This window comes from Propithecus coquereli, unplaced genomic scaffold (genome assembly GCF_000956105.1).
Source record: "Propithecus coquereli isolate 6110/MARCELLA unplaced genomic scaffold, Pcoq_1.0 Scaffold243, whole genome shotgun sequence".
In the NCBI taxonomy this organism is placed as follows: Eukaryota; Metazoa; Chordata; class Mammalia; order Primates; family Indriidae; genus Propithecus; species Propithecus coquereli.
The window spans coordinates 625584-644166 of NW_012147986.1; the positions used below are offsets into that span (position 1 = coordinate 625584).

The window sequence follows — 18583 nt, forward strand, 5'->3', positions numbered from 1 at the left end:
AACCTGTGGCTCACTCAGGGACAGGGATGGGTGGGACAGAAGCAGAGGGCACCAGGAGCAAGGCAGGAGAGGCCAAGGGCAGGAAAGAAGAGGGCGTGGAGTGAGGGACTTGGGAAAGGGTAACTCCGTCCTGTTTATGGAGGACATGGGCCTTTGACATGGGCCTCATCCTTGACATTTGCAGAAGCCTCCTTATGTCCCCACTCCCCACAAAGGAGCAGACCCAGGCTGAGCTGGTGGCAGGGAGAGCTGGGGTGCTGCACTGGGGAGGTGTGTTGGGAAACTGGTCTCGACTCAACAGACAAGATGGGAATGGATGGGACTGGGGAGGAGGAAGGAAGCTTGAGGAAGCTTCCCAGGTTTCCTCTACCTTGAGAAAGAGTATACATGGCTAATGCTGTGTGCCAAGGTGGGCAGTCCTAGAGAAGAACAGGTAGGGGGCTGAGTCCAGCTGTGCACGTGTTGGGTGTGAGGTGCTCAGGGGCCTGGGTGCAGCAGGCACTGGCTTGGTGAGTCTGCAGTGCAGGGAAGGTCGGCTAAAGACATAGACCAGCGAGCCAAGGAGTGGATGTGAACCCCCAGGCAGAGGGCACGATGAGGATGAAGGAGGAGCAAGGACTGACCCTGGAGTGAACAGAGGTGACAGGGCATAGATAAAACTGAGATGAACTCAGAGGGGCTGGGGGAGACATGTGAGAGGTACCACAGTGAAAGCAGAGGGGGAAGGGGAGTCAGGGAGGGTGTGGCCGCAGATCAGGGAGCAGACAGGAGGAGGCTGAGTTCAGCCACAAGGGGGTGGCCAGTGACTGTGGTTGGTGATTGTCATTATTATTAGCAGAGTGGTGGAGCAGAGGCCAAAGAGCAGAGGGTTGGGGAGCACATGGGAGGGAAGAAGCCGACACAGGACCGGAATGTCATAAGGGAAAGACTGTCAGGAAGGCAGGAGGCAGGAAACCTTAATACGTGACAAGAAAGACAAATGGACAGACTGAAGGGCAGGTGAACTAAAGAGCTCAGTGGGCCCTGCCTTGTAGCTCTTTCTCTGGCTGGGCAGGCCCTGAGTCCCTGTTGACTGGTTGCAGGCTCAGCCTCAAGCCCTGTCTCTGAAGCTTCAAGCTGCCCAGGGGTTCTCCGAGGACAGATAAGCATCCTGGTGGGGCCAGGACTTAGGGCTGGGGCTGCCGGGCTTTGTGAATGGTGTCCCCTCGACCCAGCCCCAGTCTCAACTTTCCTCTGGTTTCTCCACAACTGGGAGAGCCCCAGGAGTCTCTAAGCATAGGGAAGCTCTCCCCGCAATCTCCCGTTGAACTACCTGGGCCTGCTTCCCACCCTCAATACATTTGGAAAGACCTGGGCTTAGCCTCCCTCAAGACACAGGCCATCCTTCCCTATGTCTGGCCTCAGTTTCTCCTGCTGTGGAGTTGGAGCTAGAGACCAGGGACCCCCAACAAAGAAGAGGAGTAAATAAATTGCCCTTGCCCTGCCCGGTGCCCCACCCCAGATTCCCAGGCCCTGAACACGCTTGCTCTCCCAGCCCCGACTGGCTGCCCGAGCAGGAATCCACCACCCCAGGCTCCCAGGCTCTGGGGCTGGAGCTGGCTGCCCGTGTCATTAAGAGAGAGACTTTTATTATTCCCATAGGGAAGGGAGACACAAGGGGTCACTAAGAACTACAGTGGGTGCCTGGAAAATAAATTAAAACAGGAACGCATCAAAACAAAAAGGAGATAAGAGAAATGGAGAGTGGCTGGGAGGCTGCAGTGACAGGCGGCCCACCCAGTCAGACAGGCTCTCCAGGGAGAAGGCCAAGTGGTCCCAGGCCTCCGCCAGCCCATTTCTTGTCCCTCTGTCAGTGGCGGCCCCAGGCTCCAAGCCCTGTGGGGCGGTGACTCCAGGCCTCCCCGAAGCCTGGCCAGGGAGTGGCCAGAGTCCAGCTTGGGCCCACCCAGGGGCCTGGCCAGCAGCAAGCAGCACTCTGCCCTCATGGGTTGTGGTTGCCCACCCTAGTCATTGGAGGTGACATCGATGTCCTCCCCGTTGGCCTGCTTCGTGGCGATGCGCCACCGGTTGATGTGGTGGGAGCCCTTCTTCTTCTGTTCGGACTCGGGCCCTTCCTCCTCCAACTTCTGCCGTTTGTACTTTGTCCTCCGGTTCTGGAACCACACCTTCACCTGGGCCAGGGAGGGAGGGGGCACAGATGAGAAACACTCAGGAGGCCCCCGAGCAGCCACCAGGGCCTCAGTACTCAGGCTGAGCTGGAGCCAGATGGAGAAACTGAGACTACACAGGGTCAGGGCTCCCAGGCCAGGGTCCTCTCTGGCCAGCTGCTACTTGATGGGTCTGGAGGACTGCTGTTCCACATGCAAATGAGGTGGGGCAGGAAGAGGACACAGGGGGCCAGAGAGAAGGGTGCTTCTCCTGTCCCTCTCAAACAAAGTATCCTAGAGCTGCTGGACATCCTGGTTCCCATGGACACAGCACAGCAAAGGTGAGAAGCTCAAGCTCTGGAGCCAGCAGACCCGGCTCTCCACTACTTTCTAGAGAAGAGATAATAATTGCTCTTTCACAGGGCTGATGTGAGCAGTAAATGAGACAACATGTGACCCATTGCATGAGTTCTGATGAGCTCCCAGAGGACCTAAAGAGGACGCCAGCTCCTGAGCTGGCCCCATGCTCTTTGCCATACAAAGAGTCATGGACATGGCTTCATAACCAGGAAGTGGTGTCCACCCTAAGAGCAGTGCCCAGGATGACCAGACTACGCCCAGGTCCACGGAATCCACTGCTGGAGGCTCTGACCTCACACGCTATGTGTCAGTCTCCTTTATCAGGGGACCCTTTCTTAGCAACCTCATGTGAAATTCCCCTCTCCCACCTCAGAGGTGAAACTGTTCAGGCTGGAGCTGGGTGGGTAGGGAGCCCCCATCCCTCGTCCCTTGGGTGCCAGCTCTTCAGGATAATCTGAAATCCACCAAGAGGCCTTATTTTCCTTGGACAGACAAGGATGGGGAAGAGTAAGTCTGAAGCCCCATCCCGGGACAGTGTTCTGCCCTTTAGGGACAGCTCTGGATCTTCTGTCCCCACATCACTGGCTCCATCCAGATGTAGGAACGGGTCATTCAAGGAACAATCTGGAGAAATCCCAGGGGACAGAGCGAGTTCCTCTTTGAACACAGTTGAACTCAGTGACAGCCCCTCCCCCCCCCACACACACACATCTGCGTTTGGCAGTGAGAGCCCTAACAAGATGAGGGTTGGCGTTCAAACAGAGACAGGACAATCGTCCTCCGTGATGGGGGAGGAAGGAGGAGGAGAGGCAGGTCCACAATTCTAAGCCCGTCTCCCCCAGGAAGCCTTCCCAGACTTAGTCCCTTTTCTAAGCATCCCTCCCTTCTCCTGCCACCTCCAGCATTTGCTTAGTATCCAAGACATAGCTCTTAATATTCTCCCATGCATGATCTGGGAGGCTCGTCCTGGCTCCCTAATTGGCCTTAGTGTTTGTGGACTGTATGTCACCTCCACCTGACTACATGGTTCCTTAGCCTTGCAGAGTCAGGCCAGACCCAAACCACCTTCAGAGCTGGCAGGAGGAGCCTGGGTGCTGATCCTTGGCTAAGTCCCTCATTCATAGGAGAAATGCTTCTTGGGACCCTTGCAGTTTCCTGGGCTCTTGCTCCAGAGGACCCCTGGAGGAGGTGAGGCAGACAGGGCAGGGTTACAATGAATGGATGGTTTCCTGGAAATGGCAGCACATTTAAAAGCACGTAGGTGCTGCCAACTGCAGCTGTGCGGACGGTGAGTGGCAAGGCTGTGGCTGTGGACTAGTAGGGAGCACCTCGGTCTTGGCAGTGGCAATGACGATGAGAGGAGATCCTTGACCCCTGGGCAGGGCTGATGGCAGTCCTTGGAGACTACCCAGTCCAGCCCCTACTCCCGGAGATGAGGAAAAGCACAGGGCTTTGCCACAAAGCCAGGCATCTGGACCCTACGGGTGGTTTCATGCCCAGGATGTGCCACCCTCATACATCCTTTCCAGATACTCCTCTCTGTTCCCTCCATGGAGCCCACCCTCTCCAGGGCTCCTCTTCATGGTCTCCCCTTCCTGGGGCTTTTGCTGCGCCATCTGCCCTACCCCTTGATTTTAGAGTGCTAGGGTGGGGAAGTGGGCAGCCGGTGCTCAGTGCTCACAGAGCGGCCAGCGGGGGACAGGAAAACTGGCCCAGGAAGAGACGGGGTGTCAGGCCTTGATAGCAGAGTAAGGGTAAGGAGCTTCTTTCCTCATTTCCAGAGTGGTGTTCAAGCCTGTAGCCTGAGTCTCACCTCAGGTGGGAGGGCAAATGCTCTAGGCACGGGGCTCTGGATTCCATACCCACCTATCTGTGGGCACGAGGCTGCCTGGGCCCTGGGTGGTTCTCAGCACAACCATTTGGCAGCCAGCCTAGTCCCTGCCCCCAACCCTGGAGCGTGCTGTGACTATGCCAACCAGTGGGTGGGTGAGCTCACCCTGCCTCCTGTGCATGACTCAGGGCTGGGGCGTTATTCCTGAGGAGCCCAAGCGGGCTGGCCGAGGACAATCACCAAGTGATGGTGGCAACACTAGAGACAGAGTTCCCCTTCCTACTCCTTTCTCCCTCCCACACATACTCCCAAATCTCTGAAGGAGAGTGACAATCACATTGGCCTCTAGTAGGATGGACCTAGCATGCTGCCCTCGTCCAACAACACTGGCCCAAAGAAGGAAAGTTGTGACGGTGGACTTCAAGGACAGGATATGTTTTCAGGCCAGGGGCAGCTTCCTGGCACACCCAAGTGAAAGGTGATTCTGAATATTTTCTCCACGAAAAATACTGAGGTCAAGGAGGCAGCTCTCTAGAAACAGGGACATAAACCCCTTCCCTAGGCAGCCTGGCTATCTTCCGGAGAACAGCCTTGGGCTGAGTGTCCAGATGCTGTTTACAAAGACTGTGATAATGGGGATGCTTATGACTTCACAATATTAGTGAAAAAGCCAGGATGCACAGTGTTGGCACAGTGTGATCACAACCACAGAAAAACAAAATCTATGCACGGGGAAAAAAGACTAGAAGGAAATGTACCCAAAGTACGGGTAACTTTTCTTTAATATATTACTGGTAATGATAGTTTTTTTTAACTTGGAAAGAGAAAAGGAACTGGACTCTGAGTGTAGGAGGAGATAAGAGTGACACTCCGTGACCTCCCTAACCCAGCCAGGCAACTCTGGGGTCATCCCAGAGCCCCTTGCCTAGATGACAGAGGACCTAGAAAGGAACCAGGTCACGTGGTGCGACTTGGGAGCCAGCTGTGGGAGGCTGTACCTATTCTGCACATGCCTCCCCACCCCAACACACCACTCACCTCTCTCTAAGCCCCAAAGGCACAGTTGGGTTGTTGGCTGGAGGACCCCCCCCACCCAACACTGACCCCTCTGGGTATGGGGAGAGGTCCCTTATATTCTCCCAAGTCTTCACCTCACCGAATGTCTCTCAGTTTCCCAGAGAAGCCAGATCCTTCCAAGGCTCTCCACTCTCCTGAGCCCCCCAAACTGGAATACTCTCCTTAGCTTTCAAGACCCTGTTCTGATGGCTCTAGATGGGACCTGCCCCATCGCCTATCCGTACTTTCTTAGTACTTTCTCCTGGTCTCAATACAGTGAGCTAACTTATTTGTTCACATCTGCCACCTCACCAGACTGTGAGACTCTGGAGAACCAAAGTGGTGTGTTAGTCGGCTTTGGAGTCCCAGCGCGCAGCCCAGAGGACATGTTCCATATGCAGTCATCCAGTCAAGCAGAGGGGATGCACTAGTGAATGAAGGTATGCATGTATTAATGCAAGAATGAATGGATAAATGAACTAACAAACAAGCAAACTACAGCTCCGGCCAATATTTCAGAGCTAATCATACTGTGCTTTTGAATAATCTATTTTGAAAGAATGAGGCCTGGATTCCTTCTTTTTCACCACTCTCCAAGTGCGGTCCAGCACAAACGGAAAGGTCTGGCTCCAGCGCCCTGCGTACTTTCAGGTAAATATCTGTCCTGTCCTCAAAGAGTTCAAATATCCCTATCAAAGTCTGGTAACTCTGAATTAGGAAGTTCCTCCTTATGTCCTACTGTTATCTCTTCTGCTTTAATTTAAGCATATCCTCCTATTCTGTCATCCCGTGACATAGAGAAAGTCCTTAGAATAGACAGCATCTTGGAGACATCAATCCAGTCACCCCTCAGCCTACTCTCCTCCCAGCCCTCTCCCCTGGGGATCCATTCCTATCGTTTTGTCATGTGAGCTGTTCCCACTCCCAGGGTCGAGCCCAATGCCATGCTCAGCTCGACCCTTGCCCCAGCAAGCTGAGGTCACCTCCAGCTCCCCAGCAACCATGGCCCTAACTCTTCCTAAGCCATCTTGTCTCCTCCTTCAGCCCATCCTGGACCCTCATCCTCACTCTCAGGGAGATAACACAAAATTCACCTGCCCCCCACCCCAGGACTACGACCCTGTCCCAGCTCCTCACAGAACCACTCCAGTCCCCCTCATCTCCTCCTCATCCCATCAAACAGGACTCCTGGAACATCAGAGATGCAGAAGTTCTTGGAGCAGAGCTGAGACTTAGAGAAGGGATGTGTGCATCCAGAACACACGGTGAGCAAGTAACAAAGATCCCTTGATTTTGCCCTAAAATTCAAGCCACTTGGATCTCCTCTCATCCATTCCTCTAAGGGCAGAGCATTCCAGAACAAAAAGAGACCCCCCCCAGAAACCTCCTTTCCATGCCTCTGGGGGAAAAAGCCCATAGACAGGTGACCATACACTCTTGCCTCCCAAGACCTCCCTCCTTGCTCTCAGGCCTCAAACTGGTGGCTGGACTTGACAGCTCCTGTTCTGTCTTAATCTGCCTACCTCAATCCCTCCCCTCCTTCCCTCCAACCTAGAATCCTAGGCATCCCTCCAAGCCTTCCGAGTCCGAGGTCTCCTGGGAGTCTTCTGCCCAAGAAGATCCCCCCTCACCCCCTTCAGCCCACAGCAGTGACCTCAAGGGGATGCCAGTCACTTATCTTGTGCATGTCCTACAAGTGTGCAAGCTTTGCATTTAGCCTTCACCACTAAATGAGGAATCTCCAAAGGTCAAGGATCACATTTCTACGCCCTTTTCCCTTATAGCTCAGCTAACCTCAAGGCCAGGCAAGGTCAAGAAACACCTTCTGATCTGTTCTGAGCAGCAGGGGCAGCTGGAAACACTGACCAATTGATCAGCCCGAAGCAACCATATGATTTCTCTCACTGCCCCCACCCTCAGAAACTAATGCCCCCCTCCCCACACATGAACACACACACAAAGAAGTATGCAAGCTGAACTCCATCCATGTCATATGACTGCCTAATGGCATCTAACATGTACCTATGATATCATCTGACCTTTGGGCATCAACCACACTAAGCCCATATGCGCCCCACACTGTGGGCACACACATGTTACACATACCCCTTATACATATTCATTGCACTTGAGGCTCGGATCTGAGACAGGCCCAGGTCTGCCCAACCAGCCACCAGGACTGAAGCTTAGACAGGTGACTTCCTGGTTAAACTCCAAGGCTGCACCATACCAGTGAGGAACAAATAATTAAAACCAGAAGGGAGAACCCAGGACCCCTCCCTCCACCTCCTATAGTGACCCACTGGCCATCCCAGCACAAACATCCCACTCCCTACTAAACACACAGCCCTAGGCCAACAAAGTAGCTCAGGTTGTCCACCTCCCAGAACCTCATGCTGAAGCTTAGGGAGTACAGAGACCCCTGAGCTGTGGATTAAGAGCTCACCCACGCACCGATCTGCTTAACCCTCCCTGAAGTTTTACCTGTAAACTGGTGTTTGCATCATCTAAATCAATAATCAGCTGTGAAAGTGCAAGGGAAAGATAGAAGGAGAGGGACAAGGAGAGAGCAGTGAAAGCAGAGAGCAAGGGGGGTGACTGATAATGTAAACGTTTGAAGGGGTGGAATCAAGAGAAATTTGCCCATTCATTCGATACATGTTTACTGCGCATCTACTTCATGCTGGTCACTGAGGTGGGCCCTGGGAGAAATAGGCATGGCCTCTGCCTCCCAGAGCTAAGATGCTCAGGCCTGTTATTCATGAGAATCACCCAGAGAGCTGTTCTTCAAAACTTTTTTCTGGGCCCCATCTTGTACCTCCTAAGAGAATCTCCTGGGGAAGCCCAGGAATCTGTATTTGAAGATCTCCCTGAGAAATGGATGCAGTGGTCTGTAGATTGACGTTTGGACATGGATGATTAAACGAGTAATAACAGCAAAGTTCAATGCATCTTGTGATAGGTAAGGGGTATACTATGAGTTCAGACAGCATGAAGGATGGATTATACAGAAACACAGAGAAGTAGAATGTAAATGAGCCACAGAAACTCAGGACTAGAAAAAACCCTGAAATTCATGTCATTGGATCTCACAGATACAGCAACTGAGGCCCACAGAGAAAACAAAGCCAGAGCCAATAAGATAACAGATAACCATTAGCAGACATATGAATATACTATCTGTTGGTTGCTAAATAGCTCTATAGAGGTGGAAGTTTGAGATGAATGGTGGACACACAGAAGACAAAACAAATAGATGATAAAGAGTTAATCAAGAGATGGGTAAATATGAATTATTGTTAAGAAGAAGAAGAACATATAATTAATAGAAAATAGGAACTATAAATTAACCAGTTTGGGGGAGGCAGTTTAATGAGAGCAGACAGAAGTAGAGCTAGATATAAAACAGCTATCTGTGAGGGACATATTAGAGAGCTCTGAGAGACAAATGTAGATACTGACAGTATTAATATTAATACATGCTATGGGGCTGATGGGAGTAACTGATGCTTGACAAATAGCTGACAGCCGGAAATGACAGGTAAGCTTGCCTGGTAAATACCAAGAGGTGGATATTTAGTTAATTATATGGGTCCAAGTGATAAGTTATGAGGGCAACAGAAAGACAAATTTGATGATGGAAACTGGGTGTGGCAGGAAGAACACTGGACTAAGAGGACACCCAGGTTGGGATCTTGTTATACCACTAACTTAACGTATTGCTTTAAACAAAGGGAACAAAAGGGCTGGGGATGGGAATATTATTTGAGTTTATATTAGGTGTCTTCTAATTCGTAAACAACCTATTTTCTGGATGAGGAAACCAGAGCTCAGAAAGGTTGAGTAACTTGCCCAGGGTCACACAGTCAGTGGGGAGGCAGGTATTTGAAATTGCATTTGCCTGACTGAGAAGCTCTGAGTCCATCTCTTTCCCCACCTGGAAAGACAGTTGCCACAGGAGTTTCCTCAGGCTCAAACCTCTCATAGTTCTTTTTGCTGTTGTTGTTCCATATGCAAAAAGCAGCTTATTTACAGACGGAACAAGATTAGCTCTGAGTTGTCATAGTTAATGAAACTGGATACATTACATTATTCTATGTGGTTTTGTTTTAAATATATGTTTGAAACATCTCGTAATAAAAATGAAAGAAACAATCGGTCCGTTTACTAACTGGCATTGTTAGAAGCAAATATTGACAGGCAGCTACATTCGGTTAGAAAGAAAGTTAATTAAAAATGCTCTCACTGAGCTAAAAAATTGAGAGTTTAAAAACAATGACATTATTTCAACAAGTGTTAATCTGTGGGTGGTGGGATTACAAACCGTTTTTGTTTTCTTACACTTCTGAAATTGAAATTTAATAAATATTACTTTTTAAATGAAGTTAATTATGAACACCATTCTTAAATTGACACCTTGTTTTAAACAATAATTTTAAAACAGTTCACCAGGAGGGAAAAGGGGTGTTATTTTACTAATTTATTTTTTAACGTGTCTTTCTTTAAAACGTTTTTAGAATTAACTCCGTTGTTTGTAAGCTTTTTCTCTGCAGTCAGAACAGCCCAGCTAGCAAATCTGAAGATGCAGGGGTCCTGCCGCACAGCCAGGAGCAATGCGTTGATTGTTAAGTGGGGCATCTGACAGATATGACTGCAATAGATGACAAAATGCGACAGGAGAGAGGGAGCTGGGCCACAGGGAGCTGGGGATGCAGTTGGGGTCTGGCCCCCACCTGGTCCCCTTCCTACTCTTGCTGCTAATGGGAGGCCGAGGCCGCCCCCCAAGCCGGGCGCCTTCTCACGTCAGGGACTGGTGAGGGGATGGTGGTATAGCAGGGGCAAGACCAGGAGGGAAGGGGAGCGGAAGGTGAAATGTCAGCCAGGCCGGAGCTGCTGGGCCGCGCGAGCCGACCTCTTGCATTCATAAATCCCGGAGCTGGCGGGAGCAAGGCCCATCCAGACGCTGAAATCCGCCTCCAGGGCAGCAGCTGGGCGGAGGGTCGCTCAGCCACTCCAACACGCTGGCCGGCCCAGCTGGACCAAGAGCTTAGGCAGCGCTTCCGGGCAGTATTTATTTAAGGCAAAGTCTTTACTTACAATGAACCCAAATCTGCCTCCCTATAACTTTCATCTAAATCTTTAAAAATTTTTTTCTTAAATTAATTATCAAATACGAAATACTACATGGTAGTTATAATTTCACCCAGTTCAAACCCCGACATCATTGTAATGCATTGCATCCCCACTCCACAGCCCTTACAGTGACTGAGAGCAGCCCCTGGTGACCAGAGTCCACTTTCCCACCATGCCCAGGCCCCTCAGGTGCTCCGCGCACAAACATGATGGTTTCCAGAGCACTCCCAGTCGGCCGGCGCCAGGATGGGTGCCACCCTCAGACCCCAAGCAGGGGCTGGCCCTTCCCTGGCTAAGCCCCTCTGCTTCTGACGTCGATAGCCTGAGGACACCTGGGCTTTCTCCCCGAACGACACAGGCTGACACAGGCTGGAGGGCAGCCGAGGCCTCTGCCCGCGTTGCCCAGGAACAGCTGCGATGACAGTGCCAGGTCGCCCGACGGAACTGGGAGCACAGTGGCGGGAGGAGGGGTGCGGGAATCCCAGGGCTGAGACCGGCTCCAGGGGACACGGCGCCGCGCTGAGTTGTCCGCTCCCGAGGAGGCCAGCTGCCTCCAGGTAAGCCGGTCCCCTCCTGAGGGGATAGAGTTTGTATTTACCCTGCCTCCCGCTGGGTCCTTAGTGACTTGACAAAAGTCCTGCGGCCTCAGCAGGCTAAACACCACGGGAGGGAAGGGGCTCTAACTACCGGCTTTGCGGAGCGGCGGGAGATGGGAACTTCGGGAACCTGGCGGGGGAGAACGCGGGGCTGGGCTGGGGGCAGGCTCGGGGCCGCTCCTGCACCCGCCCGCCCTCTCCTCCACGCGGGCTCGGGGTGATTATTACCTGCGTCTCGGAGAGGCTGAGGCTGCCGGCCAGCTGCTTCCGCTCGGCGCCCACCACGTAGTGGTTCTTCTCGAAGGCGCGCTCCAGCCGCAGCAGCTGCGAGGGCGAGAAGGCCGTGCGGATCCGCTTGGGCTTGCGCGCGAAGGGGCCGTGCAGAAGCAGCCCGTCCTGGGGCACGTCGCTCGCTGCGGCCCCGCCGATGGCAACACACGCAGGTACAGACAGAGAGAAGGGGCTCCGTGAGCTGCAGCCCGGCCAAGGCCGGCCTCCTGCCCCACTTCTGCACGCCGTGCACTCCGACACCCTCTCCATTCCTTGACACCCCCCGCCTCTTCTCCCCGTGCCCTTTTGCCACCCCTTTCCTAAGTTCACCCTCCTCCCCAACACCTCCCCACACTCTGAGAGCTGCCCCGCCGGGAATCACAGCACCAATGCCATAGATCACTCTGCTGGGCCCAGAGGTGGGCCCAGGCCTGGTGAGGGGCCAACCAGAACGAAATCAACACTGCCAGAAGCCTCTGAAGAGGCCAAGGGGTGGCAAAAGCCCCTTGGCTCCCTTAATCCCCCTATCCCAGCGGCAATGCCCCCACCACAGGCCCCAGTGATTTGATTTTAAGTAACAGGTTGGAAGCATCTCCTTCAAGGAGGACCAAAAGTAGAGGCAGAGCTGGGTATCAGGCAGGTGATAAGGGGCTCAGCGGGGCTGCAAGGCACAGCCTTACCAAACACAGATTCAGGAACTGGAAGGTTCCCCAGGAACAATCCTTTCACATCTGCTCAAACCAGTCTTGCATCTAAATGCTTAGAGTACTAACCCATTGAAAACTCCTGCCAACAGGCCCAGCTCTACCTTACAAGAGGTAAAAATAGGCCAGTAGCTAGGTCAATAGTCCAGGTAGCAGCTGGTGGTCTAAAGTCAGGCTACATCTTCCCCTTCCCCACCTCTTTCTCCCTAGGCCTTGGCTGTCTGGAGGCCCAACTGCTTGGGTACCCCCACCACCACCTGCAGGTGACTCTAACTCCTCTCTCTAGTGGGAAAAGGCCCTGCTTCATCCCCGAATAGTTCCATGCTAAAGAAATATGTGTATAAATATCCAGATGTCATGTTTCTCTCTAATATATATAGATATATTGGTTTCTGCATGAGTATGTGTAAATAAATATATGTTCCAGCGTCCCTACTGTCTTTTCCTCCCATCTACTCTACAGGATTTTCAGAGTGTGACTGTCCCTTCGTGAATGATGGCTATGATGGGGACTCAGCTACCACATGCAGGAGGAGGGGCTAACACCAGACTGGATGAGGATGGGGTTGGGGAGGGGGTGGGTAAGGAACTACAAAAGCCAAAACAAGCTTCTACCCACAACTCTAGTCTCAACAAACTCCCCACTAGGCCCTCATGCAACCTCTGGCTTAGTTGCACGTGCTAAAACTCGAAATAGGCCCTGACAACATCACCCATGGATTCTCATGCAAGGGCACATAACAGTCCCCCTGACCCACCAACAACACAGAGCCCTAGACGGAATGTTTTGACAGAATTAACTGTTGAGATTGACTGATCCAATTAATTCTTTCAGAGATGGCCACTGGTTTGACTCAATTTATGACCTGTTGTTTTGCTCTTAAGACAATCATATGGATAATTCAGTTGAGATCTCCCATCTCTGAAAACATCTATTAAGTGGGGCAAAAGCACACAATTGAGATGCTGTTGCTTCAGCTCTAAGATACTTAAGCTCTGTTCTTGTCCCTCTACTTGTGGAATCTGCTTGACTGTACTTTCTCCAAGTCTCTGGGCTTTGAATACTGACATGGGCCAACTTTATTACTGGGGTTTTCTGAGTAACAGCGTTGCCCAGGATTCAGGGACTAAAGACTGGGTGGAGACGAAGTCACTAACCTCTAGTCACCTTATCCATTTCAAGTGGTTGGATCTGTGCTGCCAAAAAAGGGATCACATCACAGGGAGTTGGAGTAGGGACAGCCTGCCCACTTGGTCATTCAAGGTGGGGGAAGGCCCAGGGACCTCAGGCTTGACTGAAGGAAAAGAAGTTTAACTTGGGGTGGTGGAAAGGATAGAATTTCAGGGGAGGTGGTCTGGCACAGAGGGGTAAATGGCAGAGAAATGAGGAGCCTGCTCCAGGGGGGAACAGGAGGAATGAAGTCTTTGGGTGGGGACCAGTGTGGTAGGTCAGGGAAAGGTGGGTGGGAAGCAAATGCTTCTTGTTGGTGTTAAAATAAATTGCTTCAAAAACAACGTCATCATTTGGAGCCTGGGTGAAGTCCCAATAGTGGTTTCCTCTGGACAAATGAACCAGAGGGAGAGAGAAAGCTAGTCCATCCTAGCATTCCCAGGGTTTGGCCTCAGCTGCCCTCCTGCCTGGCCCAGCCTGGTCAAAACTGTGGTTACAGTGTGGAAAGGCCCCATAGGTGTGTGTGAATGGGATGCAGAGAGGTAAAGGCAGTGTGTGGCTGAGAAAGCAGAACTGCAATCTGCACCAGTGTGTGAGACTTAGTGGCTGTTTAGTGATTCCGTGGTATGTGTCATTCACCTGTGTGGTGGAATGCTGATTGTCTTTATAAATCCAGAGTAGAGGATGAAAGCAACAAGCTTCTCTCCTGACATACATGCTCCTTTGCCTCAAGTCTGGCTATTTTAGGAGAATGCTAGGTTGCTTGGGGTCTATCCCACTGAGAAATTGGCTCCAGTTCATTGTAATGTCCTGTTATGGTGGACAGCATGTATCCCACATTTTGTGTCCACACGCATGTGCAAAAACATAGGGGTCTTCTAACCCAATCTCAAAGAAACGAGGCTGGAAAATTATTCAAGATGCTGATAAGTTACTCGATTCCAAAAGAATCAGGACTTTTCCCTGTAAGAAAGTGTTTAGTACAAAACCAACCATCCTGAGAAATGGAACAATTGCTACGTGTCTCTGTAAGGACAAGAGTGGTGCCTTAGGTGCCTATGTACCTGGACCCCTCTCACCTGTGTGGAGGGGGCCTGAACCACTCCTACTAGGGCTTCAGTTTCCCTTGTCTGTACCACAAGGGCAGAACAAACTTGGGGCTGGGGTGCCGCCTGTTTGGACACAGTAACTCGGGGCTGTGAGAACAGGCTGTCACTTTCTGACTAGGACAGGTGGAAAAGTGGAAAGGGACTGGCATAGACTTCTCTGGAGCTAGGAACCGAACATTCCTCCTCCCCTTGGCCTTCCCACCCCTACAATGTTTCTACAGCCTCTCTCAGCAGGCCCCTTCAAAGCAGAGTCTGGGAAATAGCACTAGAGACTCCCAGGAACGAGGCGGCTAGAGGTGGGGGCTGGGGATCCGAAGCACCCTGGGATCGAGCTGCAGTCCCCGCAGGAGAGGCCGAGACCTGCCAGGGGATCGGCCGGATGGCGGGGCGGAGGGGCCCGGGGCTAGGACGGGGAGAAGTGGGCCAGGCTGCAGAGATAACCTCAATCCCGCTTCTCCCGCCAGGAACAAAGGCGCCCTTTGAAGCACCTGCCCATTATCCTCGCGGGTCCGGGAGGGCTAGGTCTCCATAGCCCCCTCCAGGCATTGCTCTCAGGCCCAGAAAGTTCCGGATCTCCAGAAAATAGCACTGAATGGGGCCAACTTTCGATCTTCGCCGGCTCCTCCTCTTCGGGCCTCCAGAGCGTCGGGAGCTTCGAGGTCCCGACCATTCCGCGTCCGCTTTTCCTCTGCTACAGCCTCGCTTAGCGGAGAAGCTGCTTCCCCGCGCGCGGGGACCGCGCCGCCCAAGAGCTCTGCGCACAGAGCGCAGACATGTTTCTTTTCGTTCGTGTAGGGTTTCGTTTCTTGCATTAAAACGGGGCTGAAATGAGCATCGCAGAGACCCGGTTCTCTAGAAAACGCGGCGCCGGAGGGCCCGGGACGGCTCGGCTCCCAGCCCCGAGCCTTGGCCGGGAGCGGAGAGCGCAGAGCCGCTTGGGTGTGCATCGGTCTTCCTCGGCGATGACGGGCCCCAAAGCCACAGCGTCTCAGGGTTCAGAAAAGTCCTTCGGTGCCCAGTGGATTTCCGGAACCGAAAATACGGCCACACTTGGCTCCATCTGTGGGTCCAGACTCGGTTCTTGAGAGAAAAATCCAACCGTTTGTACAACTCGACAACGTACCCGCTGGGACTGATGGCTCGGAGAGCGGCGGCAATTTCCGAGAGGGTTTTGCGAAGGATTTATCCGGCCTCGCCTGGTTGGGGACGCTCGGAGTCGGAGATGGATGTCTCTAGAGGCTCCTGCGGCCCTCGGCGGCCAGAGGCGTGAACCACGGCACGGAGGGCTTGGGCATTGGATCCCAAGTCTAGGACACGGCTCAGGAGGCCACCTTCGGACCATCTGAGCCGCTAGAGGCCAAAGGACTTAGAATCCCTCTCCTCTGAGGCCTGTCCTCCACGGGCCTCCAAACCGCCGGCCCCTCCGCCGCCCCGGCCCGAGGGCTCACAAACCGCCAAAACTCCAACTTGGCCCGTGGACTCCAGGTTGTGAGAGCCAGGCTGAGAATTAAGCCCACAGACGACCGGGGTAGTTTGCTCAATTTAAAATAAAACCTCATTTTATCAATAAACATTGATTTTAAATGACTGGAACTCTTGCCAAAGCGACTAACATCGTAGGCATTTTTTTTTCCCGGATTTGGATTTAGGCAAATCTTTGAAATCCCTGGAGAAGACAAGTCTACCTACACAAATTCTTGTTCAAGTAATTACATTCTCTGGTTTTGTGGGATCTGCCAGGTCAGTATCCATATTGGCCAGGTGGGACTGAGAAAATGGTCCGACAAATTCGGGATCTGGGAAAGTGGCATTCTGTGACAGCCAAACAACTCTAGCCAAAGCCTCAAGAGATTATTTTTAAAATTATGTAAATAATTGTACCAAACAGCTAATTGACTGTGCAGACGTAGCTTACTGCCACATTAGTTCCAGGAGCTGAAGCTCCAGCCATGTCCCTTTCATTTGTTTCTCTAAAAGCCGGGTTACCTAGCACTGAGCCATGAAACCTCACAAGGTTGAGGGCCGTTCTACACTAACAAAATAAAACTGTAAACTAAAGCTCTTACTGTACAAATCAAGGCCACTCTTCAAAATGAATAGAAGAAAGACAAACTCCAACAAATTTCAAGGAAGAAAACGAACTCCAACAAATGCAACTCTCTTTTCTTCAGGAAAGTCACATAATTGATATGGAGTGTGTGTGTGTGTGTGTGTGTGTGTGTAAGGTCAGTGGGGGATCTTCATTAGCAAACCGGTTGCAAACTAGGGAGCTAGGACTGGCTACCTACGACCTTAAAAGCCCTCTGCCCCCGCCCCCCCGCCCGGGAAGACTGTGTCGTTGGTCCCCCAGTAGCCGGCTGGGCTCCGGGTGGCGGCGGCGAGCACGGAGGAAGCCAGTTTGCTTATTGCAAACCTTCCCCATCTTGAGTTGGAGAGACACGTGTGACTCGGAGAAGTCGGGCCAAGGCTGCAGAGAAACATCCCAAGACAGCGGAGCACTCCATACTGAACATGAATTCTCTTGTTCACCCTCTCTGCTGCCCCGGCTTCTCACAGAGCTAAGGCACGCGGATGGACTTTCCCCTGCCCGAACGCGCCAGTGAGGGCTGATCCCTGGGAGACGCTGGTGGACGCGCGAGCGAAGTATAGTGTCGGGTCAAGTCGGGGCGAAAGGAGAGCGGCTGGAGCTGCACTCTTTGAGCGGAGACGAGCTCAGCCGGGAGAGAGAACAAGGCAGGCTGCGGGGAGGGCTACAGAGAGGCTCCAAGGATGCGCCCTGGCTTGGCGTTCGGACAGGTATCGTTTCTACGAAAGCCTGGAGGTCCCAACCTGGCTCCCCGGAAGGGAGACCTACGCGGCAGCGGCACGGGTGGACCCCGCACAGCTCTTCCCGGCTTAGGAATCGACCCACAGCCTTCTCGGCAACAACTTCTGAACAACCCTGCGCGCCCCCGAGCCTCCCCGACATCACCACAGCGCGGGCGCCGGCCAGCCGCCCGCCTCGGCGGGCACAACGCGGGCACTCACCCTGGAAGCGGTGGCCGAAGAAGCGGTTCCGCAGGACCCAGGGGTAGAAATGGAGAGGGTCCCGGTGCTGGGCGCCGAAGAAGGAGTGCGGGGGCTGCAGCGGGGAGGCGCCCAGTTGGTGCGCCGGGTGCATGGTCAGCGCGGGGTGGTTCACGGCCTCAGGGAACACGAGCTCTGGCCCACCGTACAACGAACGGCCGGCGCTCGCGGCGGCTGTGGCAGGGAAGCCACTCACGAAGGCCGCCTCGGCCGCGCTGGGGTGAGGGTAGTTGAGTGCTGTGGGCCGGAGCGGTTCCTCGGAGGCGGCTGCAACCAGGGGATGGGAGCCCACGCCCCCGCCGCCAGTGCCCCCGCCCGTGCCACCGTCCTTGGCTACCAAGGACTCTATGGTAAAGCCGCGCTTGGCCGCGGGCTGGAACATGGTCGCAGCCGCCGGAGCTGTCTGAGGCAGCCGCGCTCTGGGGAGCGCTCCGCGTCCTGGCGCCGCCGCCGTGCGGGGTGTGCACCCAGCCAGGCACATGCACACACACCCGCACCCCTCACCTCCCCCGCCCGCCCGCTCGCTCTCGGCCCCCGCGGGCGAGCCAGTAGCCGAGCGGCGAGGGGTGTGTGAGCGAGCGAGCCCGGAGTCGGGCCACAGCGCACAGCCAGGCGCGTTGGCTGCTGCGGCGGAGCGGGCAGCTCCCGGCGCCGGCACAGGCGAGGGCTCCGTGCGATGCTGTGTGCTGCCTCTATGGCCGGAGGGCTGAGCCCAGCTTCCTCCCTCCAGAGTCCCTCTGGGACCGACCCCAGCCCGGGGTATTCCCAGCACTGCCCTGCAGGGCCTCGGCTGCAGAGCGCTGTCAGGCGCGAGTTAGCGGGCACCTGCCCGGCGCTCGCCCATTGGCCGCCGCTCACCTGCCCCAAGGTGGGGGGCGGGGCGGGGCGGGGCGAGGGACGGCGGGTGGGGATGGAGCCCGCAGTCGGAGGCAAAAGCAGGACTGGAACCTTTTCCGGGCGATCTAGGCCTCTTCCCCTTCGCCACTGGCTTCTCCTCGCAACTCTGCCCTTTAGCTGAGTCTGGTGGGCGCCGCAGCCGTCTCAATCCACGCGGGAGCTGAAGAAGACGTCCGAAGGGCCTGGGGCTTGGGGACAAACTCCAACCCCCCTCTCCGGCGTGTAACTCAGTTGAACTCTCTC

General features: G+C 53.9%; 1 protein-coding gene across 2 annotated transcripts; it reads right to left on the bottom strand.

The window, feature by feature from the left end:
- Positions 1-1607: 1607 nt before the first annotated feature.
- On the bottom strand, positions 1608-18303 carry EMX1 (empty spiracles homeobox 1). 2 transcript variants are annotated; one of them, XM_012646454.1, is made up of 3 exons: positions 17401-18297; positions 11352-11532; positions 1608-2171 (listed from the first exon to the last, which is right to left on the bottom strand). In XM_012646454.1, the coding sequence occupies exons 1-3, from the start codon at positions 17922-17924 to the stop codon at positions 2004-2006; spliced, it is 873 nt and encodes a 290-aa protein (XP_012501908.1). In that variant the 5' UTR covers positions 17925-18297; the 3' UTR covers positions 1608-2003. The 2 variants fall into 2 exon arrangements, with proteins under 2 accessions (XP_012501908.1, XP_012501907.1); XM_012646453.1 differs by having other exon boundaries at positions 1609-2171; positions 11352-11536; positions 17405-18303.
- Positions 18304-18583: the final 280 nt, after the last annotated feature.